This window comes from Ailuropoda melanoleuca, chromosome 1 (assembly GCF_002007445.2).
Source record: "Ailuropoda melanoleuca isolate Jingjing chromosome 1, ASM200744v2, whole genome shotgun sequence".
Classification (NCBI taxonomy): domain Eukaryota; kingdom Metazoa; phylum Chordata; class Mammalia; order Carnivora; family Ursidae; genus Ailuropoda; species Ailuropoda melanoleuca.
The window spans coordinates 51,736,870-51,759,185 of record NC_048218.1 but is presented as its reverse complement, the minus strand read 5'-3'; the positions used below and the strand labels follow the sequence as shown (position 1 = coordinate 51,759,185).

At 40.0% G+C, this 22,316-nt stretch overlaps 1 protein-coding gene across 12 annotated transcripts in view; it reads right to left on the bottom strand.

Moving 5' to 3' along the window:
* BBX (BBX high mobility group box domain containing) overlaps positions 1 to 22,316 on the bottom strand; it is a 260,888-nt gene that overhangs the window by 28,130 nt on the left and 210,442 nt on the right. For all 12 annotated transcript variants that reach the window (XM_019804242.2, XM_034657819.1, XM_034657824.1 and 9 more), the window contains 3 exons: positions 7,167 to 8,175; positions 6,010 to 6,148; positions 2,820 to 2,968 (listed from right to left, as the gene is read on the bottom strand). In XM_019804242.2, the coding sequence (XP_019659801.2) occupies positions 2,820 to 2,968; positions 6,010 to 6,148; positions 7,167 to 8,175 (1,297 nt within the window). The remainder of the gene's footprint in view (positions 1 to 2,819; positions 2,969 to 6,009; positions 6,149 to 7,166; positions 8,176 to 22,316) is intronic.

Here is a 22,316-nt window from a genome sequence, read left to right as displayed (position 1 = left end):
CAGAGGAGGGTGGCATTTAGTTATTTTCATCCATTTCTGTTGCAGAGTTTCTGACAAGACCCATTATACAGACATGAGGGACGGGACAAGGCAGACACAGTAGGGGGGACACTGGACAAGGGGCAGAGACTCCTTGGAAATAGAGATATCCATAAGGAGTCCACTGAGATAGCAGAAGTGTAAACCTCAGCAGATACTATGTTGTTGAGATCTAGAACTGTATAATGCACACATAACCATTTCCTTTAGACAGCATTTCAGAAAAACTATACATTTTATATAACCTGGAGTAGCTAAAAAAAGTTCCTAGTGTAAGGCAGGGAAAAATATAGTAATTGCTGAATGATACACACAGGAGAAATTATAGACAAAGTACCAAATTGTTGGAGGAGAAATGAGGTTTCCCATGGATACATGCTCTTTTGTTAATAAACTAATGATCTCATACTCAGTTTTTGCTTTGAACAATTCATTATGCAAAGGTGCAAAGAGTCTAGAGTCTAAGAAAACAATCTTCTCTATCCTCTAAAGATCAGGCAATTACAGCACAGCTGATATGATAATTTCATTAATAACCTGTATGATAGTACACTGGTACTGCTAATGCCAAATTACAATTAGTTACAAATACTATTTCTTTAGTTTGCTAAATAGAGAATATATTACTTAGCTTCTGCTTTATTTTAACTGCATTTTGCTCCACGAGTCAGAACGCAGAGCAAAATCTAGTCTTGAAAGACTCCTACCTACGTAATTCTGATAGATTGTAAGGACCCAGTGGCTCGGTGGCTTGAGAGGCATAACAGAAGAGTTAAGATGATACTGTATGAAGTATAATCCAAAGCTCCAAAAAGCTATTTCACATCAAAAGAAATACTGTTAATCTCAGCTGGGAGAGGAAAAACATATAACAGATAACTAAGACCCAAGAGAAGGTCTCATGAAAATAGATCCTAACTCAGGGTTTTATAGCTTTACAAAAATAAATCTATTGTTACATTCCCTGATAGATAATTTGGCCAACTTCAGGGCTCGAAAATGAATGTCTCAAACTACTAGGAGTGGAGGAAGAGAATACATCCTGCACATCAATCAATTAAGTTCCATTTTATTGGCTTGTCAGGTATTTATCAGCAACTTAAAATCCAAGAATTATGGGAGCTCAAGGTACCCGGCATCTTTGGGCTCACGGACTACTTTGCCTATTCCTAAATGTCTCCAGGGCACAAAGACTGTCATTTCATCAGGTCATCCATTACAGTGCTCAGCTTCGTACCTGTCAACAAGGCTACTTTATTTCTTTCCTACTTATCTTGGAAGATCTCGATACAACCCTATTTTATTTTCCCAGATGAGCAAACCTGGTGATGCAACATTTCTTTTTTAGTTCTTTATTCACTAGACTTGTTTTTATTGACCACAGAGGAAAACCAAGCTAATTCTGAAATCACTTTTACGTTCCTCTCTGCCTTTAATCACGAAGGGGGAGTTTCTTCAGCCACAGAGATCTATCTTGAGATACAGATCTCAAAGCGACCCTCCCCAGCTGTGTCAACTGCATTGTGCAAAGGAGCTTTTAGGTCTCGAGGGAGAAAGGTTTAAGTTTCTTCAAAGAAACCGTAATTTTTCCTAGCCCTTATATAGTCCCTCTAAATCCATGAAATTGTGTCTGCTCATTAATATTTATCTCTGATCATTATCCACAAATGCTTGAATTTAGCAAGATTTATGCAAAGATGCGTATCATTTTATACCTATCCATCTATCTAAAATACACCAAAAAGGGGAATTTATCTGATTTGATGTGAAACAGGCAACAGGCAGCCACTTTTGGAGGGTAATGAAAACACTCTTCCATCAAATCCTGCGAGCATCAGAAACTCAGCCACACCAGTTTTTCATCTCTCCGTTCACTGTCCTTACACTACAGGAGACTAAGAGAATGAAATCTTTCACGTCTGTATGGAAAACTAGAGGTACATTTCCCCACCGATCTTGAGACCCAAGTAAAATAGAAGACAAGTTTCTCAGTAAGAGTGTGCCGTCACTTGGGGCAGGACGATCCTTTATTGTGCTTGAATGTCCTGAGCTGGCTATCATGCTTAGAACCCAAGTCCCTGCCCCACATATAATGGTGGTCTCATACTCTTTAAAACCTCCCTCTTACCTACAGGGCTGCCCTTGATGAATGCTGATACCCACCCAAGTCAGGCTGATAATTTTGAAAGCTTCCCTGATACCCACAAGGAAGAATTTGATATTCTTCAAAAGTAATATACTCAAATAGTATTTTTCTAAACTTAACAAAACCACTTTCAATCTACGGCTGGAGGATTATTTGCATTTGGCTTTATTTTCATTTGGTTCACACTGCCACTAAAGAATGCAGTTTTCTGATTAGGCACATAGAATGATTTCACAGTCCCGGAGTCGAACCTGTCACAGAGACAGTGAACAGAGGAATTAGGGTCGGCCAGCAGTTTCTGCTCAAGAAAAGCTCCACATCTCCAAGTCAGAATTCGGGAGAGCAGAAAGTCGAAGACCATGTGCAACACTCTCAAAACAGCCACACCTTTCGGGGCAAATGTGCAGACTGAGATGGCAGAGAAGAGAGGCTGAGGAGGATTAGGAGGGAAAGAAGGGAGCGACAAGTGAGGCAGGAACCATACCAATAATCCTGGAAAGCAAGATAAAATTCCAACTGGCTACTGCCTCACTGCCTCAGTCTAAATCTAATTACGTATCTAGAGGGAGTTGCAGAAGCACAGAAGAGCAGTGAGATGCCGGCCTCCCGGCAGGAGGCATAACACACATCTAACCTTTGCTGGTTTTAGTCGGTTCTGAGGACATGTTTCCAGTCTTCTTCTTTTTCCTTGGGACAGTGACGCATTTCCGGTCAAACGTGACAGGACTATATTGAGGGAGGCTGTTGAATTTTTTTTCAAATTCTTCATCCAGCTTTGCTGAGCTAGTAAGAGAAGGGGGATGGCATCGATCAGCACAGGACATAAATATTTAAACAGAAAATGATAAAAGATAGATTTTAAGATATTCCATTTCAAAACAGGGTCCCCGAGAATTAGGGCACTGTTGATAAATTCTGCGCAAAGACAAAAACATCTGTTCACAAATGCTTGAGAAGATTTATCAGCACAGCTTTCTCAGTCAATTCCCAGGAAAGGTTATCTTATTGCCTTAGAAAAGCAGAAACATCATTTAAATATAAGAATATTTCTGAAGTTCTCTCCATTGGCACGGACATTTTCCATTAAGTTCAGTACAATGCATATTCCATCCAGACAAGTTTCTCATTCTAAAAATTTATATATAAGTACCTCCATTGGCAGGCTTATTGGTAACAGGGTATGGATCGGTACTTCTGTAAGATTTGTTTTTTAAGAAAATATTTATTGACTAGTACTTGATTAAAACATATCCAACACATAAAGAAAACACACAAAAAATTCTGAATATCAGAAAAATATCAGACCAGGATGATGATAAAGCACTCAACAACAAGGGAAGCCAGTGTTCGATGAACACGCTGGCGGAAAGACAGCTGCGTGTTAGCGCAAACAACGGGTGACTTCAGAAATGGCACCAGCAAAGTGGGGAAATCTTCGGGAGGCTTCTGTCTCCAAGGCCCCCACCCAGCCATGGCAGCATGCCTGCTGGATCCTTGCTGAGACTTATTAACTAAGATGAAACCCAAACAGATGGGAGAAGCTACAGCAGAACGGCTGTGCGTCCTGGATGCAAAATGGAAGGCATTCTGGGAAGAGAGCAGCCTTGAGTTAACTTACGACAAGCTAATAGCTCATGTGTTAGGCTACTATCTAGGGGGTGTACTTTAGGTGTGTCCACCTAGAACTTCTCTTTGGAGAAATACACAAGAGTTGGGCAACAGAGACAGAAGCCTATCAGAATGGTCAATGGAAAAAGGCCGTTACTAAGTTCTATCAAAGCAGGGAGGACGGTAGGTGGGGGTGACACTCCGTCATTAACAATCATTTTTCATCCAGTTCAAAAACGTTTACACTAATGGAAAATCAGATAGTAACCAGATATTATCAGAAAGGGCTCTATAATTTGTGAATTTTTCAGATAATCTGAAAAACCAAAAGAAAATTAGGAAAATGTGAGCTAGAACTCATAAGATCCCTTGGGGCTTTTTTTTTCCTTTTCTTTTTTCACCTAGAATAATCATCTATGTTTTTCTTGGGAAGGTCTGTTAGAACTGCCAATACTCAGTGCATTTTCCTTGGCCACAAATAGCACATTTTCCGTGATAAAAGGGGTTAACATGCTCATTTAGAAATCTCAGAGAAGACTGATAGGCACTGGCATTTCTCACTGCTCATCCACTATGTTGGCGTGTTCTAAACAAAGCAGACCCAGACAGTCTAACTCTGACAGGCCTATATGAAGGGGGGCGGAAACAGCAAAGACCAGAGGCTTACTGTTGATTAGAGCCTGCAGAAAAACCACACTCCCAGTTACATACATGTGCCTTCCTTAGAAATTATTAAAACAAAAACAACCCACACACCAATCTCTTTTCAGAGACAGATTTTCAAAAGATTGTTTCACTTTTCTTGTTCCAAAGAAGGCTGGCGGAAACAGCTCTCCCAGCGTCAGCCGTTTCTAATGGAAGCATCAGAAACCTTTCTGCTGGGGAGGCTTAATGGCTGCTTGATCCTGCCAGGACTTCATAATGGCTGCAGTGAGAACTGCTTCTCCCCACAGGGCTCTGGTACTTCCAGAAGATACAGAGCACCGGTCCTGAACTCAGTGGTCACATTTTTAGGAAATCCTGCATTTGAAAATACCATTTGACGATAATGAATATAAGAATTTTTATGTCACTGTTTAAAGCACAGTGTAGGCAAAACTAACGTGAACTGCTCTGGACGTTTAAAATATTAGAAAGGAAATACATAAAAATTATAAAAATATCATCTTAAAATAAATAATCCTGAGGAATTTCACAACATGAGAAATAACTTCCACTCTCCTACTTTGTGATGACCTAGAGCCTTAGAATTAACTGGATTTTAAAGCACTGTAACTTCCAAGGGAAAAAAAATATATTATTCCACTAACAGAAATGCAAATATTTACGAATAAACCAAATACAATACTCCCAATGCATGGAATTTGCATACCTTTAGACACACTTATGAAAAAATATGGAAAATATAAAAATGTACTTATTTCTATTCAATGTATTCTTGTCAAATTGGGCTAATAAGAAATCTCAAAGGATTTTTAAACTAGTACTACCGAATATGCAGATACTTTCCTCACCAATATAAAGTATGGAATCTCCTAACAAAATGTTTTCTATTAAGATTGGTATTAAGAATCTTTGGAATCACATTAAAAATGAAGTAATTAATGATTTTGTCTTGATGTATGTTATTGCTTGATACTGCATTTCAACACATAATTAATTACTGAATATTCTCTGTAGCAGGAGAATAGTCAATCTAACATTTTTATCTTACAGCAACAGAACATGGTTTAAACAAAAAAGGTTAGACAGAGGTAGAAACAATTTTATTTACCTTATATTTTTGAGCTGTCATCTTATTTTATAAACATATGCATATAACCTTTAGAAATATTAAATAAAATATGTACAGTAAGTAAAATGGGCAAAATGTAAACATGCTTAGAGAATATCCATTGTAAACCTCAGATGGGAAAATGTGTTCTGGCAATATTAAAGGATTTACAATGTCACACCACTAACACATGGTGGGCCTCAATTCAAACTCAGGCCTACATCCAAAATCAACATACTTTACACTAGACCTAAAATGTGAATGACAGTGTCACTCACACAACCACGTTCCCAGCAGGAACATGTGATATGCTAGATTTCTATTCTCTTATCGTGCTAAGACTGCAGTAAGTGCTGAATGAATACTCAAGAATAAGCAGTTAGTGATTTCTGCTTACACGTGGGGTCTATGCAGTGTGCTGACCGTGCTCACAGGCACTTACCCAAGGAGAGAATCTTCCTTTGGCTTTGTCTTCTTGAACTTCTTGCTCCCACTGGTCCCACTCTGGTTAAACGTCCAGCTTTCTTCATTCCAACACCCTTCATGGTCAGAGGAGTTTCCTTTTCCTGAGCTTCGTTTCCCTAAGGAAATTTAAGAGAAAGAACGCAGCTGTTATATTGGGATGAGGTTGCCTCACAAGTAATTTGTTGACCCCTCAGGTATCATTTGGATGACGCTATTCATAATTGTTTCAATTTCAGAGTCCTCTAAGTGGTTCATGATGGATCACCTTTATTAATACAACATACAAAAAAGTGGATAGGCTTTGAGATCAGTTGTCTTGTCATAATGCAACAGGTAGTGTGTGTACTGTGTGACTTCAGAGACAGACCAACAACTACCAGCTTTTCCATTAGAGAATCAGACTAAGGTGTAGAAGCCCTTTGCAGGTGGGCAGTACTAATTCTAATTTCCCCAAGACTTTATTGGAATGATCCCTAGAGAACTAAGTACTCCCAAGGATCTTCATTCAGGCCTTGTTAGACCCATGACTCACACATCTCTGAGCTGGAAGTTAGCCTGGCAAGAGGTAGTTCCCTAGCCAGATGCTATATTTTAAAACAGATGAGTTTATATAAAACACTCTGTGAAATAAAGGTATACACATGAACTGGTTTATAGTGTTTTAAAGAGCCCTTCACTTCAATTATAGTTTTGAGTACCTAATGGAGAAGGTAGATAAGTTATTTGCTTTTGGGGCCTATCGGTCAACATTTTGCCAAATATATCTGCTTGATTCAGGAAATTCTTTCCAACGGTTTTAAAAAACCAGACTAGGAGCTCCAAACATGCAGCGCTGATCCTTCAAAACAAGAAGCCAGCCCATATCAAGGGGAAAAAAAAAAAAAGTCTGAATTACTTTGAACACATACCCTGAGATCTACTCACAGAAAGAATACAAAATCTCCACAATGGTGTTAAGAAAACATGCACACATGTAGGTAAAATGACAAATGTATACCATCTATAAGCCATAAAGAACTGTACAGATGTAAAATACTGCTCTGACACCATACTGTTCTTTACGGTGGTTCTTCCCAATGAGTTTAAAGGAGAAATCTGCTAGTTAGTCTTTTCCTTTCTGTAGAAGTCACTTACCTCTGTCAACATTAGCTCGCAGAGAGGTGAGCATGCCTTCAGACACCAGGGTTTTATAAAGAGCACCTTTGCAAGACCTCTCAGATTTCCGGGAGCCACAAGTCTCTATTTTTCTGTGACAGTCACTTTCCTCAGGTTTGGCCTGTCCTGACAGGCTGGGTGGTAATGCCTCCTCCGTGGGGGTCAACGGTTCTGCTTTTATACCCTCTGGCACCTCACCAGAAATGTTCTTGCTGGTAGAAATACTAATGAAATCTGGAGGTCTTGACTCTTTGGTGGTGTCTGAGGATTTCTCCTTTGACATTTTCTTCTCTCTTGATTTCACTTTTTTCTTTGGTGGCTTGGCATCCAAAATGCTTCCCTTGCCACTGGAGGATGTGCGGACCTTCTTGCGAGGGGTTTCTCCAAGTTTCTCAATGCCCCAGTCTCCCTTCGCGACGGCTTCAATGGTGTAGATGACACTCTCAATGTCAGACTCTGAAGATTGCCTCTTTTTGCAAGTCTTCTTGGGTGTGGATTTATCATTTCCATGTCGATCCATTTTGCTTTTCTTCTTTTTCTTTTTTAGCTTCTCTGGTTTGTTTAATGCTGTGGGATCTTCAATGATCATGATTCCACGAGGATGGCACAGGTGATCCTTTCTACTGGGAACATCGCTTATTATGATCTTGCTACTGGCAGAATAAGAAAAATCAGGGAAGTGACTACATTGTTGGTCTTCCTCTAGTTCTTCCTTTCTAATTTCTTTGGGCTCTTCCATTTTTATATCCATTATATCATCCATTCGCAGCTCCTCAAAATTTCTTAGCTCCTTAGAATCTCTGACATTTTCCTTAGCTGGTTTTTCAAATTCTGCTTCCTTCTGTAACCTGGCGTCATCTGTTTTCTCCATTTTTATTTCTCTTTGTTCTTTGCCCTTCTCCAATTCTTTAATTCTTCCACCATCTGATTCTTTCGCCTTTATTAGCTTTGAGTCCTCCATTTTAACCCCCTCTGAGGCCAGACACATCTAAACGGTTCAAACAAAAATGGGAGAATAGCAAAAAATAGCCTTATTATTCTATACTTGAAATTAGCTTAAACTTTGAAAGTCTATCCCTCTTAAAAAATAATCATGACAAACTTTACAATGATCGGTCCACTTCTGCCAAACTAATTTAAATGACTCAAATTAATAAAAAGCCTTAGGCAATAGGACATATTCATTAAACTCTAGATAAGAATATACCCAAATTTTCATTTTCTAGCTTCATCAGAAGCTTTTTCTGTGAAAATACGATTTGGGAGAAGGAAGACGGGCTTCAGAGTTGGAAGACTAGAGTTTGAGTCTTAGTTTTGCTACTTGCTTACTTTGCGTCCTAGAACGAGAATGAGACATTTCATCCCTTACTCCTCTGTTGTTTTTGTAAAATAAAAAGGATGGTAAGAATAGTTGTCTCAGAGGATTCTGTGAGGCCTAGAGGAGACAATATACTGATGGCAATCTTCACTAAACGATCCTCAGACTGTTCAGATGTTTGCCTTTTCTTTTTTCGTGGGGAATGAGAAAAACAGTAGCATTTTTGACCTACTCACTTGAAATTAGAGATGAGTAGATGACTCATTAAATAACTACAGAAGGTTTTGGTTAATGAAAAAGACGCTATAGTCCTCAGATGTTGACAGATAACCCGAGTAATCACAAAAGTGCTTAAAACTAAGTGGTGGTGGGTTTTTTTTTTGTTTTTTTGTTTTTTTAAAGACTCATTGAATGGCAGACTTGATCTGCTCTGAACTTACTCACCTGCAAATTCTGACCAGGACTAATGGGAAATTGCTTACTGTCTTAATTGATCACAGGTAAGGGGACTATTCATATGCTTTTGCTATCAGAATCTTCATGCATTTGCATTATGCCCTGGGGGAAATAACTGCATGATGTTAGGATGCATATACTATATCATTTTCCTAACATTTGAAAAATTCTGAATACCAAAACACATCTGGCAGCAATTTGGTTATGTTTTTAAACTCCCCAAATTTCACACATGGGACCTTAAAGGAAACTCTTGCCATCTCCCTAACACAGCTCCTAGGTACCTTGAAACTTCAATCTAAAACTATTTTCTGAAAGGGGAATTTGCAGCTTATTATAAAATTTATTTTCAATACCTGGATTTTCATTCATAAACATTCCCTGCAGGGCTCCCAAGTGCCAGGCCCCATGTAGGACCCCAAAGGTAAAAAGACCATCCTCTGGGGTCAGACTTGGTTTGCAGGGACATGGTTAAATACATCAAGAAGCCCGGAATGATTGGTAAATATGGGACCTGTTATTGTTGCCTCCCTCAGGAAAACGGGAAAGAAAATGAAATAAACCAGCATGCTCAGTAGGCTTGCTCTTTCTGTGGCAAAATCAAGATGGTAAGATGAGAGGTGGAGATCTGGCACTGTGGTTCCTACACAAACTTGGTAGCTGATGTACCTCGACCTACACAACCCCTCCTGCCCTCGAAGTAACGTTGCCATCAGACTAATGTCTGAAGTAACTGAAAAAACCAGCAGCAGAAGGTCCATGAGAAACACCGCTAGCCTATAATAAATGGGTTAATTTATGTAACCAAAAAAAAAAAAATACAAAGATCAGTAAGTTCCCCTCTCTGCCTTTGAGGATTCATCATGAGGCTGACGATGATGATTATTAGGCCAAGGGCACCACAGAAGTTCTCAGCCATTACTCATTTTACCTATTTTGTATTAGTAACTTAGAGGAAAAAGAGTTTGGGTTTTCTGAGCCCCCAGATCAAGCTCATGAGTAGGAAACTGATACTTAAAAAAAAAAATCACCAGTTTATCAAATGGCAAATTATCAGAAATGCTAACATCTATAAAACTCACTTTTGAAACAGATTAGACAGTCAGTTAAATATCAAATCCTCTTTTACCTCACTTTTCCCCTTAGTACTTTCAATGCATCTCAAATCTTTCTGTGAGAATTATAATTGGTAAGTCTGATTGGTAAGGGGAGAAGGGGGAGGGGAGGCAGATCATGCAAGTTTTCAAAAAAATGAACATGACAAGAACACCCAGGGAAGATCCAAAATAGTATGGATTCATGACAGAGCTATCTTTTTTGGGAAATCATGTAAGTTAACTTTTAGACCTCAGCAAATAATTACGAAGACAAAGAACTTCCCTTTAGTAAACCTTAACAAAAGCAAAAATGTTATTTAACTCTGAAACACTGATATATTTAATTTCCCCTGCATGTTTTACTCTCATTGGAGAATTTGCTGTTTTGGGATCGATTTTGAAATAATTTTTATTTTCCTTTCCCGATTATCCTAGCCCTTCATGAATAACCATCCCACCCGGGGACAGAGACTATGCTAGCTCTGGAAAGAAGACCTGAAAGGCATCCTCAAGGTAAATTTTATGGTTTTTCAGCCACTATCACTCTGGTGACCTTTAATAAGTCATTCCAGGAGTCGTGTCCCATACGGGCACTGGTTTTTACAGTGGTATGCCAACAATTTCTATTTGCATAGGTTCATCTTAGCAAACTTAATAATACTTTGCAAACTCCATTCTCTGCTTCAATATATTTCAAAATGATTCTCCTCATCACCCCTGATAGAATTCCACACCTAGGAATGAAATGGAACAAATGCAGACATTCACTCTGGGGACATATTCCAGGAAATAGCATAATATTTCTTGTGGAGGTAATTACACCAGGCACTAGTCATGCTTTACTTCCTTGTTTCGGGCTCTTAAAAGTTTTTTCCCCCCACAAATAGAGTATGTTAATCCTAAATTATAAGAAAAACAATTACATTGCGGGAAGTAAAACTATAAAAATAAAACAAATACCTCTGAATCAAAAACTACGAATCATAAATCTCACTAACCAAAAACCAAAACAAACACAAATCAGACTCAGAACTGGGTGTCATCCTAGGTTACCTAATTTAACATCCTTCCCCATGCAGAAATCCGTTTTACTACAATATTCCCAAGACTTAATGATCCAACTTTTTGCACAAAGATAGTGACCACATTAGAGGGCAGTTCTCTCTGAAATCTTTAACATTTTGAGGAAAAAAAACTATCATTCTGTCAGTACTAGTTGTTCCCTGAAGTCACATAACGTAATCCGCTCTTTCATGTGACAGATTTCCAAATCCTGGAAGACAGACGTTATGCTCCCCTAAGTCTCTTCTCCTGGCATAACGTCCCAGTTCTCTTAACTGCTCACCACATGTAAAGGTTTCCCGACCTTTCAGAAGTTGGGACCCTCTTATCTACATGTAATACTGGGGGGTCCTGAAGCGAGAACTGGGCTTTACTGAAATAAGCTGGGTTCAGGACCAAGTACCACAGTGCTGGCCCAAGGCCCCACTTTGACTTGAATCTATATCAGGAAATAAAGGCTGAGAAATGGGGCAACAGTACACGCTCCACTGGGTTGTTGTGATGCAAAAGGGTAGACACAAAACTTTACATAAAAAGCTTCACAAGGGCTGGGGAACATGGATCTTTCTTAGAATAAGTTCCTAGTCTTCTGCAAGCCTCTAGATGAGAAGTGGAACTGCCAATTTGTCAGCAGACAGGGACACACTTATCTTCTAATGGGGCTCAAAGAAGAATCTCTAAACTCCCATTTAAAAAAAAAAAAAAAGGTCAGGGCTCCTGGGTGGCATGGTAGGTTAAGCGTTCGACTCTTGGTTTTGGCTCGTGATCTCAGGGTTCTGAGATCGAGCCCCCCCGAGTCAGGCTCTGTGCTCAGAGGGGAGTTTGCTTCTCTCTCTCCTTCTGCCCCCTGCCCCCTGCCCAGCATACACATATGCACGCTCGCACGTTCTCTTACTAAAATAAATAAATCTTTAAAAAAAAAAAAAGGTCCTACTTCTGGCTTATACTGGGGTTGTGGTCAATGGAAATCCTGGATTTCTTTACCCACATCATATGCTAGGAAGCTTGGTCTCTCCTTTATTTTTTGTACATAGATGTGAGATTTTTCCATTTTTCCTTATAAAGTTTATCCTTTCTAACTCTGAATTACATTACTTTCCATCTCTGTGTTATGGACACATTTGATAAAGGTGCTGTTTATGTCTTCATCCAAGTCTTTGGTCATAATAAGAAATGTGCAAGGACAGAGCCTTCTGGCAGACTTCGAGAGCCCTTTCATCAGGTTTATTTGAACATTAATGAACTTCAGCAATCAAAGACTGTTTTATAATCCAGTCTAAATTCCCCCATTTTGTTCACAAGGACACTGTAAGATTATGTGTCAAAAGTCTTGCTCAAATCGATACAGTATGCCAACAGCATTCTCAGCCTATTTTATAACCATACCAAGTGGAAAATGAAAACGGCTTGTATACCAGTCAGGGTCTAATTAGGCAAACAGAAACAACTTAAAGCATAACTAGCAGAGGGAATTTAATGCAGGGAATAGGTTGGTTACAATCCAGGGATTAGCAACAACAGGAACAAATGGGGAAGGAAGGTCCCCAGAGGAAGAAGGAGCCACAATGGGCCTAACTGGAGGGAGCTGAACACATGGAAGAGATGTTACCTTTGCTCTACCCCCAACCCCTCCTCACCCCTTCCCTGTGCATCCTGGCCAAGCTCTCCCCCTTGAACGTATTTTCCCATCAGAGTCTCCCACTGGCTGAACCCTGGAAAACAAAGGGACACGGGCACCCAGGAAAGGCAGTCTGCAGCCACCAGAGATACGAACCACGAGGACCGACCCTGAAACAGCACATTTGAAAAGGACATTTGGGGGGAGACTTTAATTCCCAGTTTTTATATCACTTCTGAGTTCAAATATTTTATTATCAGAAATAATTTTCAAAATTCCCTAGGAATTAACAGTCTGTATTCCACATAAAACAAATGACCTGGGAATAGCCATGGATGTAGTAACTCTTGGAAGATGCCAGCACTTTTAGATACGAGCAAATTCTACCTTGAGAAGCTATTTCCAAAGGCACGGATTCTGGAGCTAGACTGTCTGGGACTGCAGACTGACTCTGCCTCTGATTTGCTCATTTTCTATAAACCTTTCTGTGCCTTAGTTTCCCCATCTATAACACATGGATGGTAACAGTATTTCTCTTAGGAACACTGTGAGGTTCAATGAGCTGCACATGTACAGCTCTTGCAATAGTGCCTGGTATGGAGCAAGAAGAAACGTATTCTGACAACCAGCCCTCTGCGGCCTTGTGCCATGCAGAATGAACATAGCTGCGGGCAGTTACAGTACTAGTCCCATGGGTATCATTAGCAGCACATCATGGCCCGGGTACACTAAGTACTTTGCTCCAGTTTTTTCATTCTAGGGTTGAATGATTCTGTAATTGGGAAAAAAAACATATACAACAAAATTAGATGTGAGGTCTTAAATCAGTTATCTTTCAAGAAGCTACTCTCATTGAACATATAGTTAAGCTTAGTTCTACTACTGGGTGCAAACATCTACTTTTGAGCGGTTTATCAATTCACTTCAGTGAGACCTATGAAAGTGCATACAAACTATGTTCTGTTCACAGGCTTGGACTTGTACATGGATGAGCACATCGTGGACACAGAGGGACATCAATTAGTGTGAAGTGAATAAAACTGCATTGGGGGAAGCACAAAATTAATGCCTGTTATTAATTAGTCAAGTTGCCCTTAATAGAGGGCTGGTTGTTAATCAGCCTTGAAACAGAATATGCCTTAGCAAATGACAATTTATTCTTCTATTATTATTTTAAATTGAACAATAACCTTCTTTAAAAGTGAGGATGTAAAACATCTGCAGGACACCTTCCGGATGGAATTCCCACGGCTGTATTCAAAGAAGTCAGAATGTTAACGTTTTAAATCAAACGCCTAGCATAAATATTTGATATCTATTGTCTATTCCCTCAGGTACTATATATATATATTTTTATAACTGAAACTCAGGGGTCACAAAATTGATCCTGTTCACCTTTGTACTCTCCTCCAAGGATCTCTCCTAGTACCTTTCAGAAAGAAGGCATTCCACAGATAACTGTGTTGAACTGAATGGTTCATTAGTTCTGAGGTAATGGAGGAGTCTAAAATGCATTCCGATTCATTCCAGAAAGAGTTACCTTACAAGTCTGTTTAAAAAAAAATGCTAATTAGGACCCACATTCACACTGTCCTTCCTTATGCTTCCCAAGAGCAACAGTGAAAATTAATCACCAATATTTTAGTTTTACTTCTGATAACTGAACCCTTACTAAAGTTTCTCACTGTTTTGTGTAGTCAGAATGGCCTGACAGTGATGTGCTGGAAGAAATGGCAACTCACCCCCCACCAAAGAAAAATGAAAACCAGTATGCTGGAACGGAGATGCTACAGGATGCCCATATCGGACAGATGTGTAAAAAACTACCCTCTTCAAAATGATTACAAAGAAAACTTTCTGGAGGAATACTGAAGGGGTCAGATGGAATGTGCAGTGGAGGGATTATTTTTTATGTGCCTGGGTTCAAGGAGATTGCCATTTTCAGTTCAGGGAAGATCACGACATAGGCTCATGGCTTGTTACTGGGGACTACAGAGACATAATAAATCTGTGCTGAACAAGCTTTTATCTCTTTGAATCAAACACACTCTAAAATGTATTCCTTTCTACAAATGTTAAAGTATCGATGCATTTCTTTAATGTGTTCTGCAATAAAAGACTTAGTGAAACGACCAGTGAAAAAATAATTCATCATGTGTACTAGGGAAGAATAATACCACAGAAGTAGATGCCTTTAACTGGTACAAAGCAATGGGTAAGTTGTTCCCAAAACGTACCCTACTATTTCACTCTTAATTATCTTTGTCTTTCATTGTCTGTTATAAAGGATCCAGCTAGATTAAAAACAAAGGCAGTGTGAAAAAAGACCCACTAATACACATCGAGAAGTTTCAATTTCAAAATCTCTGCCTTTTAGTACAAAATAAATGTTTTGCAGCCAAGGTATGTTTATAGTCATTTTGCACTGGCTTATTATCTGCCAAAACAGTGTAGACATAACCCTGGGATGGCACTTAGCAGTGCTTTCCAAGATGTGCACTTCTCTCATAATTAAATAAAACCAGAATGTTTTTGCCATAAACATACACTGGCTGATGGGTGCAGAGAATAAAGAATAGCACTGATGTTAAGAAAAATGAATTTTCTTTATTATAAAAGATAACTGGTCACAGAACAGTGGTGGCTTAAATGTGTCTCTTTACTATTTCTTCAGAAATTATACGATTTCTGAAGACTCCAGATGGGGTGCGGTGACTTTCGTTCCATAGGCCATTTATTCAAGTCTCCCCTAGAAGTGTTAAAGGAAGTCATTAGGAGAATTCCTGTGTTGCAGTTCCTCCAAAAATAAGTTGATGGATGCATTTGGGAATGAGATGAAAAGTTTTAGGACAGAAGTTTCATAAAAATGACTCACAATTCTGCATAAAAAGCTACAGAAAGAAATATATCACTTTCAAAGAAAAGACCCCCTCAAATATATTTTAAGTATTTAGGATTCAGTTATTTGACAGCAGTGTAGAAGGGGCCAGGGTGAGAGCCGTCCACTGAGATTCTGGGCTTCAAGAGGTTCCAGCCCGGGGGAGGGGTTACTGAGGTACGTGCAGACACACAGGAAACTGGAAAGAAGTCACCTCGATCAAACACCACCTATTACTGGTAGTGGTGAGGAATGCTAATGTGACTGGAGGGATGGCGTTTCCTAATTTTTTCAATGTGGTATATAATCTCTTTAATTTTATCAAAATTCAGCTTTTCTTAAAAAGAGCCAACATTTTTCCTAAGATTGCATTTTTACAGACACTAGAATACATTCACCTTTACCTATCTGTTTGTTTTAATTAGAAGTGGTTTTTGCAACTTAGAATGTAAGAAAAACTAGGGAGTCGAGGCCTCTGAAAATGTCATCATCCTCTTTTAATAAATAGGGTTCAAGAAACTTTTCCAATTCCCCTGGAACCGCCAGATCTACAATCTTGATTTTTGTATCTTGATGAGTGTTATCTGGAGACATCTAGCACCCTTTCTTCAACTTCACCTCAACACGTTACTAGTTTCATAAACCGAGATACAGCAAAGTAGAACACGGATCAGAGACCAAATGCTGCAATCCCGGGTGACTGTTTTCTACCTTCCTTCCTTCTGTGCTCAGAGAACAATGAGCCCCTGCTTTCCAAACCAAACCCAGCTATCTACCCTGACAACCACCCTCTCTTGTTGACTCTTTCTGCAGTGGATTTGCTCAGCTGTCCCTACCCCTCAGCATCTTTCTCTCTTTCCTGCTAGTTGGGCTTTCCTCTTCGTTCACAAACATCCAGGCTTCCTGAAGGAGGGCTCCGAGCATTCAGGTTCAGAGCTGGGGTCACCTCCAGCTCCCCTCTCGCTTTGCCTCTCACACCGACCCAGGCATCGAATCCAACTACATCCCCTGCAACCTCCCTGCTGCTTGTTTCTACCTCCTGTTCCCACCGCCAGCCCGCCCCTCGCCAATCCTGGCTCATGTCTTCTCACATGCGCAATTCGTCAGAAGTTTTCCACTCCGTTCTATACACAGCTGCCATGGGAGTCTGCTTTCCCACTGCACGCCCCTGCCCTTGGTCTTCACTCGCTCTTCACGATCTTCATGCACAAGTTTTTCTGCTTCACACTAACCACTCTCCCAATTCCAACTGCAGCCACACACCACCTTCCATAAGTCTCCCAGTGTAGCTCTCTACTCCTGTCTGATTTAGTTGTCATGCACCTACCTTGCATCTGCCTGCCTTTTTACCCCTTGATCCCTCTGCTGTGTCTCTCTCATCTCTCCATTATGCAGCTCCCCATCTGCACTGTATGGGTGCTTAGGTACAAAAGAGGGAGGTGCACGAGGGTAAGTGGGGGCTGGCAGTGACTGCTGGCCTCAAGACTCAGGGCTCATTAGCAAAAGGAGAGGACGGTGGGGGTGCCACTACCGGCCCTGACCGATTGTGTTCATGCAGGAAGGCTGGACCAGTGTCTTCAGATTCTCTTAAATTTTCATGAGAAGTCAGACATACATATTTGAAATCTCTATTTTAAAAATATTAACCCCTAATTCAAATGTAAAATATAATACAGGTCAACAAACTGGCTGAAAAAAAAAATCTCTGCAAATTAAATGTGGCCCAAAGGCTGCCTAGTTTCAATCCCTGTTCCTCAACAACTCCTTCATCAAGAACCAGCTCCATGCTCTCTGTCTCTGTGCTGGGTCCCCACAATACTCCTGCTAATATTAATTCCTCCCTTTCTTGGCTTCACACATTCACTTTGTGCATCATTCGTCACTCAAGGAGAGCTTTGTCATTTCAATGCATGGTTCCCTGTGAAACCATTTGCACGCTTATTTCTCATCCCTTAACTTTTTATATCTTATCTCTGCAACTGGAGAATAAGTTCTTGGAGGACAGGAGTCGTACACCACAATTTCCTCACAATATCTTCCAAAGTATATTCACTAACAGGCACTTACTTATTTAAGGGTGTAAGATGTATCTTGGCAGTTTCAAAAGTACAGACACTTTTTAAAAAGGAAATATCAGCTCCATTTCTTTGACAGCAGTCTTGAAAAATCTGTCATCTTATTCAGCCATACACATATGTGTAGGAGTGAGCTGTCTTCCATAGAAACTTCTGTAATACACAAAGTCCTATAACAAGCAACTTGCAGAGTCTTTTACATTCATCTAAATCAAGGAGACAGAATACCCCAGTGTGGAAGAGCCCAGGTTGTGGAGACGGACTGCCTGGGTTTCCTACTGAGGCTCTAATTTCCTGTCCGCATGACCTTAGGCCAAGTCACAAAACCTCTCTGCCCTTGTTTCCTAATGTGTCAAAGAGGAATGATCACAGTACCTATCTCAGAGGATGTGTGTGAAAATGCAATGAATACATATAAGGTACTTAGAAAAGTGCCTACCACATAGCAGATAACAAAGTCGTCATTATCTTGGGTTAGATAATACAACTTACTTTCTGACATTTAAATTTATCACCTATTTTAAAGAACACATAAAACTATTTCAGAAAAAGAGAAGTAGAACAAAGAGTGATTAATATTTTTAGGCATGCGTTCCAGTCTCTAGTGGTACTCTAAAACACCAAACCTGCACCTGGATACAGTAAAGTGTGCTTACACCACCGATCTTAGAAGAAGGTTTGCAGCTTATCTCATCGTGATCAACATTATTTGTACATCTGTATGCAGGTAACTTCAGCAGCCTCACTGTTATTGGCATGGAAGAGGTCCTCAATTAATTATTATTTGTTGGAATAAATGAATCAACTGTGCATCTTATTTTACTAGGCAATTTGATACCAGAGACCCTCAAGTGTAGACCTTCTTTCACCAAAATGCACAGGTAAAGATGTCTCTGTGCGTCCTCCAACTATTTAGCAACTATAAAATACAATGATCTCCAGGGGGATGCTTTGCTATTCTTTATAGGACTTGACCTAATTAATTTCAAAATGAAAGGAAACACATTAGAGTATCTGCACCAATTAAGCAACTGATTAACTGAACAGTATGAATCTCATGGAGGTTTAAACATAAAGGACTGTATTTTCTTCTCAATTCCCTGACCTCAGCAGTGCTATGCCACCTCCCTTCCTAGTTGGAGTAGATTCCTGAAAATACCTGGAACAGATCCCAGAATTTTCAGGTCACTTTCAGCTATTAAAAATCCACCCAGTTTAAAATGCCAATCAAGTGCCTGAAGCAGGGCCTTCCCCGGGGCATCTCCTGGCTACAGGGTCTCAGGAAAACAGAAGGGGTCCTTACAATCCCCAAACCGAGAGTGCAGGCCAATTCAAGTCTCTTTGTGTCTGCTGCCAACTTCCTCCAATTTTCTTTTTGCCTGCTCAAGTGGGTGCAGGGCAGAGCAATAAGTACATGCCTAGAATGTTTCTTGCTTTTCACCATGAAGCCATTTCTTGCAAGCAACAGCCCCTGTAGCTTTGGGAGGTGTCCTTATTCAGCCCTTCTCCCATGTCAGCCTGTAGGAAGGAGGTGGGGTAGGGGGAGAGGTGAGTTCCTGGGCTGCTTGTGGCCCTTCCCTTCACAATGCTATTTTTAATAGCTTCTGCTGTACAGGACAGGAGAAGCAATGGTGGAGGCAAAGCAAACTGCCCATGGTTATGTCTGTCTTTTTTTTTTTTTTTTTTACCTGTTGCTGCTACATAAGACTGAATGACCTTGTCAGGGGATGCCAAGGGCAGGGATGGTATAGGAAATATTTAAGAGGCAGGGGTGCCAACTGATCAGAAGGCATATGGTCCAGGGACTGGAACAGGGTCTTGTAGGCCCCTTGCTGTGTCCTCCAGGTGCTGAAAGGTTCAGAGGAGCCCGGGGATGCTGGGAAAGTTGCATCAAGGGTACTCAGGGGGTTTGGGTCACAGTTTTTTACTAACAATGGGAAGTATTTGGTAGTTTAGTACCAGCACAGCTGTACTGGAGGAAACTGGCTGAACATCACTCCTGCTTGTGGGAGCTCATCAGGGTCCTGAGCAAAGCTGTCTCTGTTGCATATTTCCTGATGTGAGAGACTGTCCCAGCCCTGCTCTCTGACAACCCCTCCCCCCATGACTGTCCCAAAGCTTCTTGCCTGACCGCACTGAACTGCTTTCCCTTTGTCCACTTGACCCATGGAAACTCATGCATCTTTATGATGCCAAAACGGAAAGTACAGCAGGCCATTCCAAGCCTCTCCCTGCAGCCAACTTCCTCCAGTCCTTTTCTCACCTGGTCAGACAGGTGTAGGGCACAGCAATAAGTCTATGTCTAAAACATTTCTTGCTTCCACCAAAGAATGAGAAGGCACCTCTTGCAGATACCCCCCAAACTAAGCCAGACAGCTCTGGCTGTCTTAGAGCTGCCTTCACTTTGCTTGACATGGGGCAGGGATGAAGAGTGGAAAGCACTTCCTTCCTTTCCTCCTCAGGACAGGGAGAAAAGCCAAAATATTCCAGATGACTGGACAGTCTTTGAGAGCCCCCCTCCCACTGATGACTTGGGGGTTAGGATGGGAATGAAATGAGAAATCCCTGTAGTGGCATATGGGACAGGAGCTGGATCAGACCATCTCTTTATAAATCCCAAGGATCTGGCCCAAACTGAAAGTGGCTTCCTGGTGGATTTCCCTTTGATATGAGTGAATTTAAAGCTGTTCTTTCATATTTCAGACAATAGCACCAATTCTGGGCAACAGGAAAAAATCCTCCTCCATATCCTGTTATACTTGTCTCAAGAAGCACCCAAAATAATTAAATATTATATTCAGTTAAAAAAATGAATATCAAATACACATGGAATAAAAAAAAATTGAGGAAGCCTATTTCTACTGGTGATTATTTGGAGACACTGATTAATCCATTGTGCACATATTTATGTTTAATTAGAAACTGGGAAGGATTTAGAATGTTATTCTAAAACACAGTCTATTAGCATTATGGCATCATACTCATGTGGTGCAAATAATAATGTGAGATTTTCTTGGTAAATTATTTTTTAGCGACCCTGTTTTATCAAAAGCATATATTTTTACTCAGATGTTATAAGAAACCAAGTCTGAGTATAAGCTGATTTGCTATAATTGGAATAGGCTTATTGCAGTCATTTTACCCCTTTAAAATTATGATACCAGCATTCAAACATCTGTTAAACCATAGCATCTGTTTCATATTTGGGATGCATCCCTACAAATTAGAAGAATGCTCTTTTTAATGAGCTCTGATTTAATAGGGAATCCTTTTTTTTTATTTAACTGTTATGCCAAAAAAAGAAAATGAGAAGACAAAATCATCTCTCGCGCCCTCCACAGCAAAGTACCTCAAAGGTCCATATACTTCTAGCACAAAACTGTTCAATAAAGATATATTAATATGACAGTTACAATTTAGTGTTGTTATGTATATTATTATGAGCATGTCTGTATGTAAGCATGCACACACACACGGAAATGCAGAGAAGGCCATACATTCCTATTATTCAAGAAAAATAGTCACTTCTTTCAAATACATGTCTTGACAATCTGCAGGGTCTTAAAAATACTAAATTCATGACCTCGTAGTCTCTCTGTTTACTACGATTTGTTTGCTCCAACTACAAAAAGGCACACTTGTTGCCAGATCTTTACCATTTCAGTTCTATCTGAAGTAGTACTTTGCCACTGACTCACTCAGTTCTTTCTTAAATGATTCCCTGTGATCTTTGGAAGTTTTCTAGTCACTTGTAGCCCACTATTTGGGTCTGATTTTGTCTTACAAGAAGCATGTCAGCTTCATGTCAAACAACAAAGGAGTCATTTGTTCCACGGTTTATATACTTTACTGTTTCAGGCCTTTGTATTTTTCTATTTCTAATGTGGACCTGGGCTAGACTTTAAAAGCTTCATTTGAACATCCTAGATTTTTATGATATAAGCTACCATAAAATTTAGAAAATGATAGGTTGTGTCCCGTTAAATTTAATCAAGTACAGAGGCTTTATAAAAAGAACTTTATCATTCACAAAAAAAACCAACAACAAAAAAACCCCCCCAAAAAACCAAACAAACTCCAAAAACCCAACTCAGAAGGAACTCACGGGAAGGAAGCCAGAAAAATGAGAGAAAAGGAAGTTTAATATAAGAGATATTTGGTCACCCATTTTGTGCCTCCTAATTTGTCTCATCAAAAGAGAAAAAAACCGCTATTATCGTGTCCTGGTGCTACAGACATTTCTTTCACAGAAGAAAGGCAGAGCAGTTGCAGGTAGGCAGAGAAAACCACAGTCCCTGCCCACCCCAGCAATAACTTCTGTTGGCACCTTTCTCACCAACCCATTCCTGACCAAGTGAGGGCTCTCTGTTCCTCACAGGTTTAGGAAAGCGCATCTACTCCTGTGCCAAAGGAACAGCAACATTTTATTCCCACGTCATATCAAGTGTACAACTGACAGGTGTTACAAAACCAGATTTTTAAACATGTCATTTGAGTTCTTCACTAAAAAACAAAAAACAAATGGAAAAAAAACCAAAATTAAAACATTAACCACCTGGTTTAAAAGTAGTGTCTTCCAGGAATTTATAGATGTTATAGGAGAATCTGAGGAGAGAAACATGACT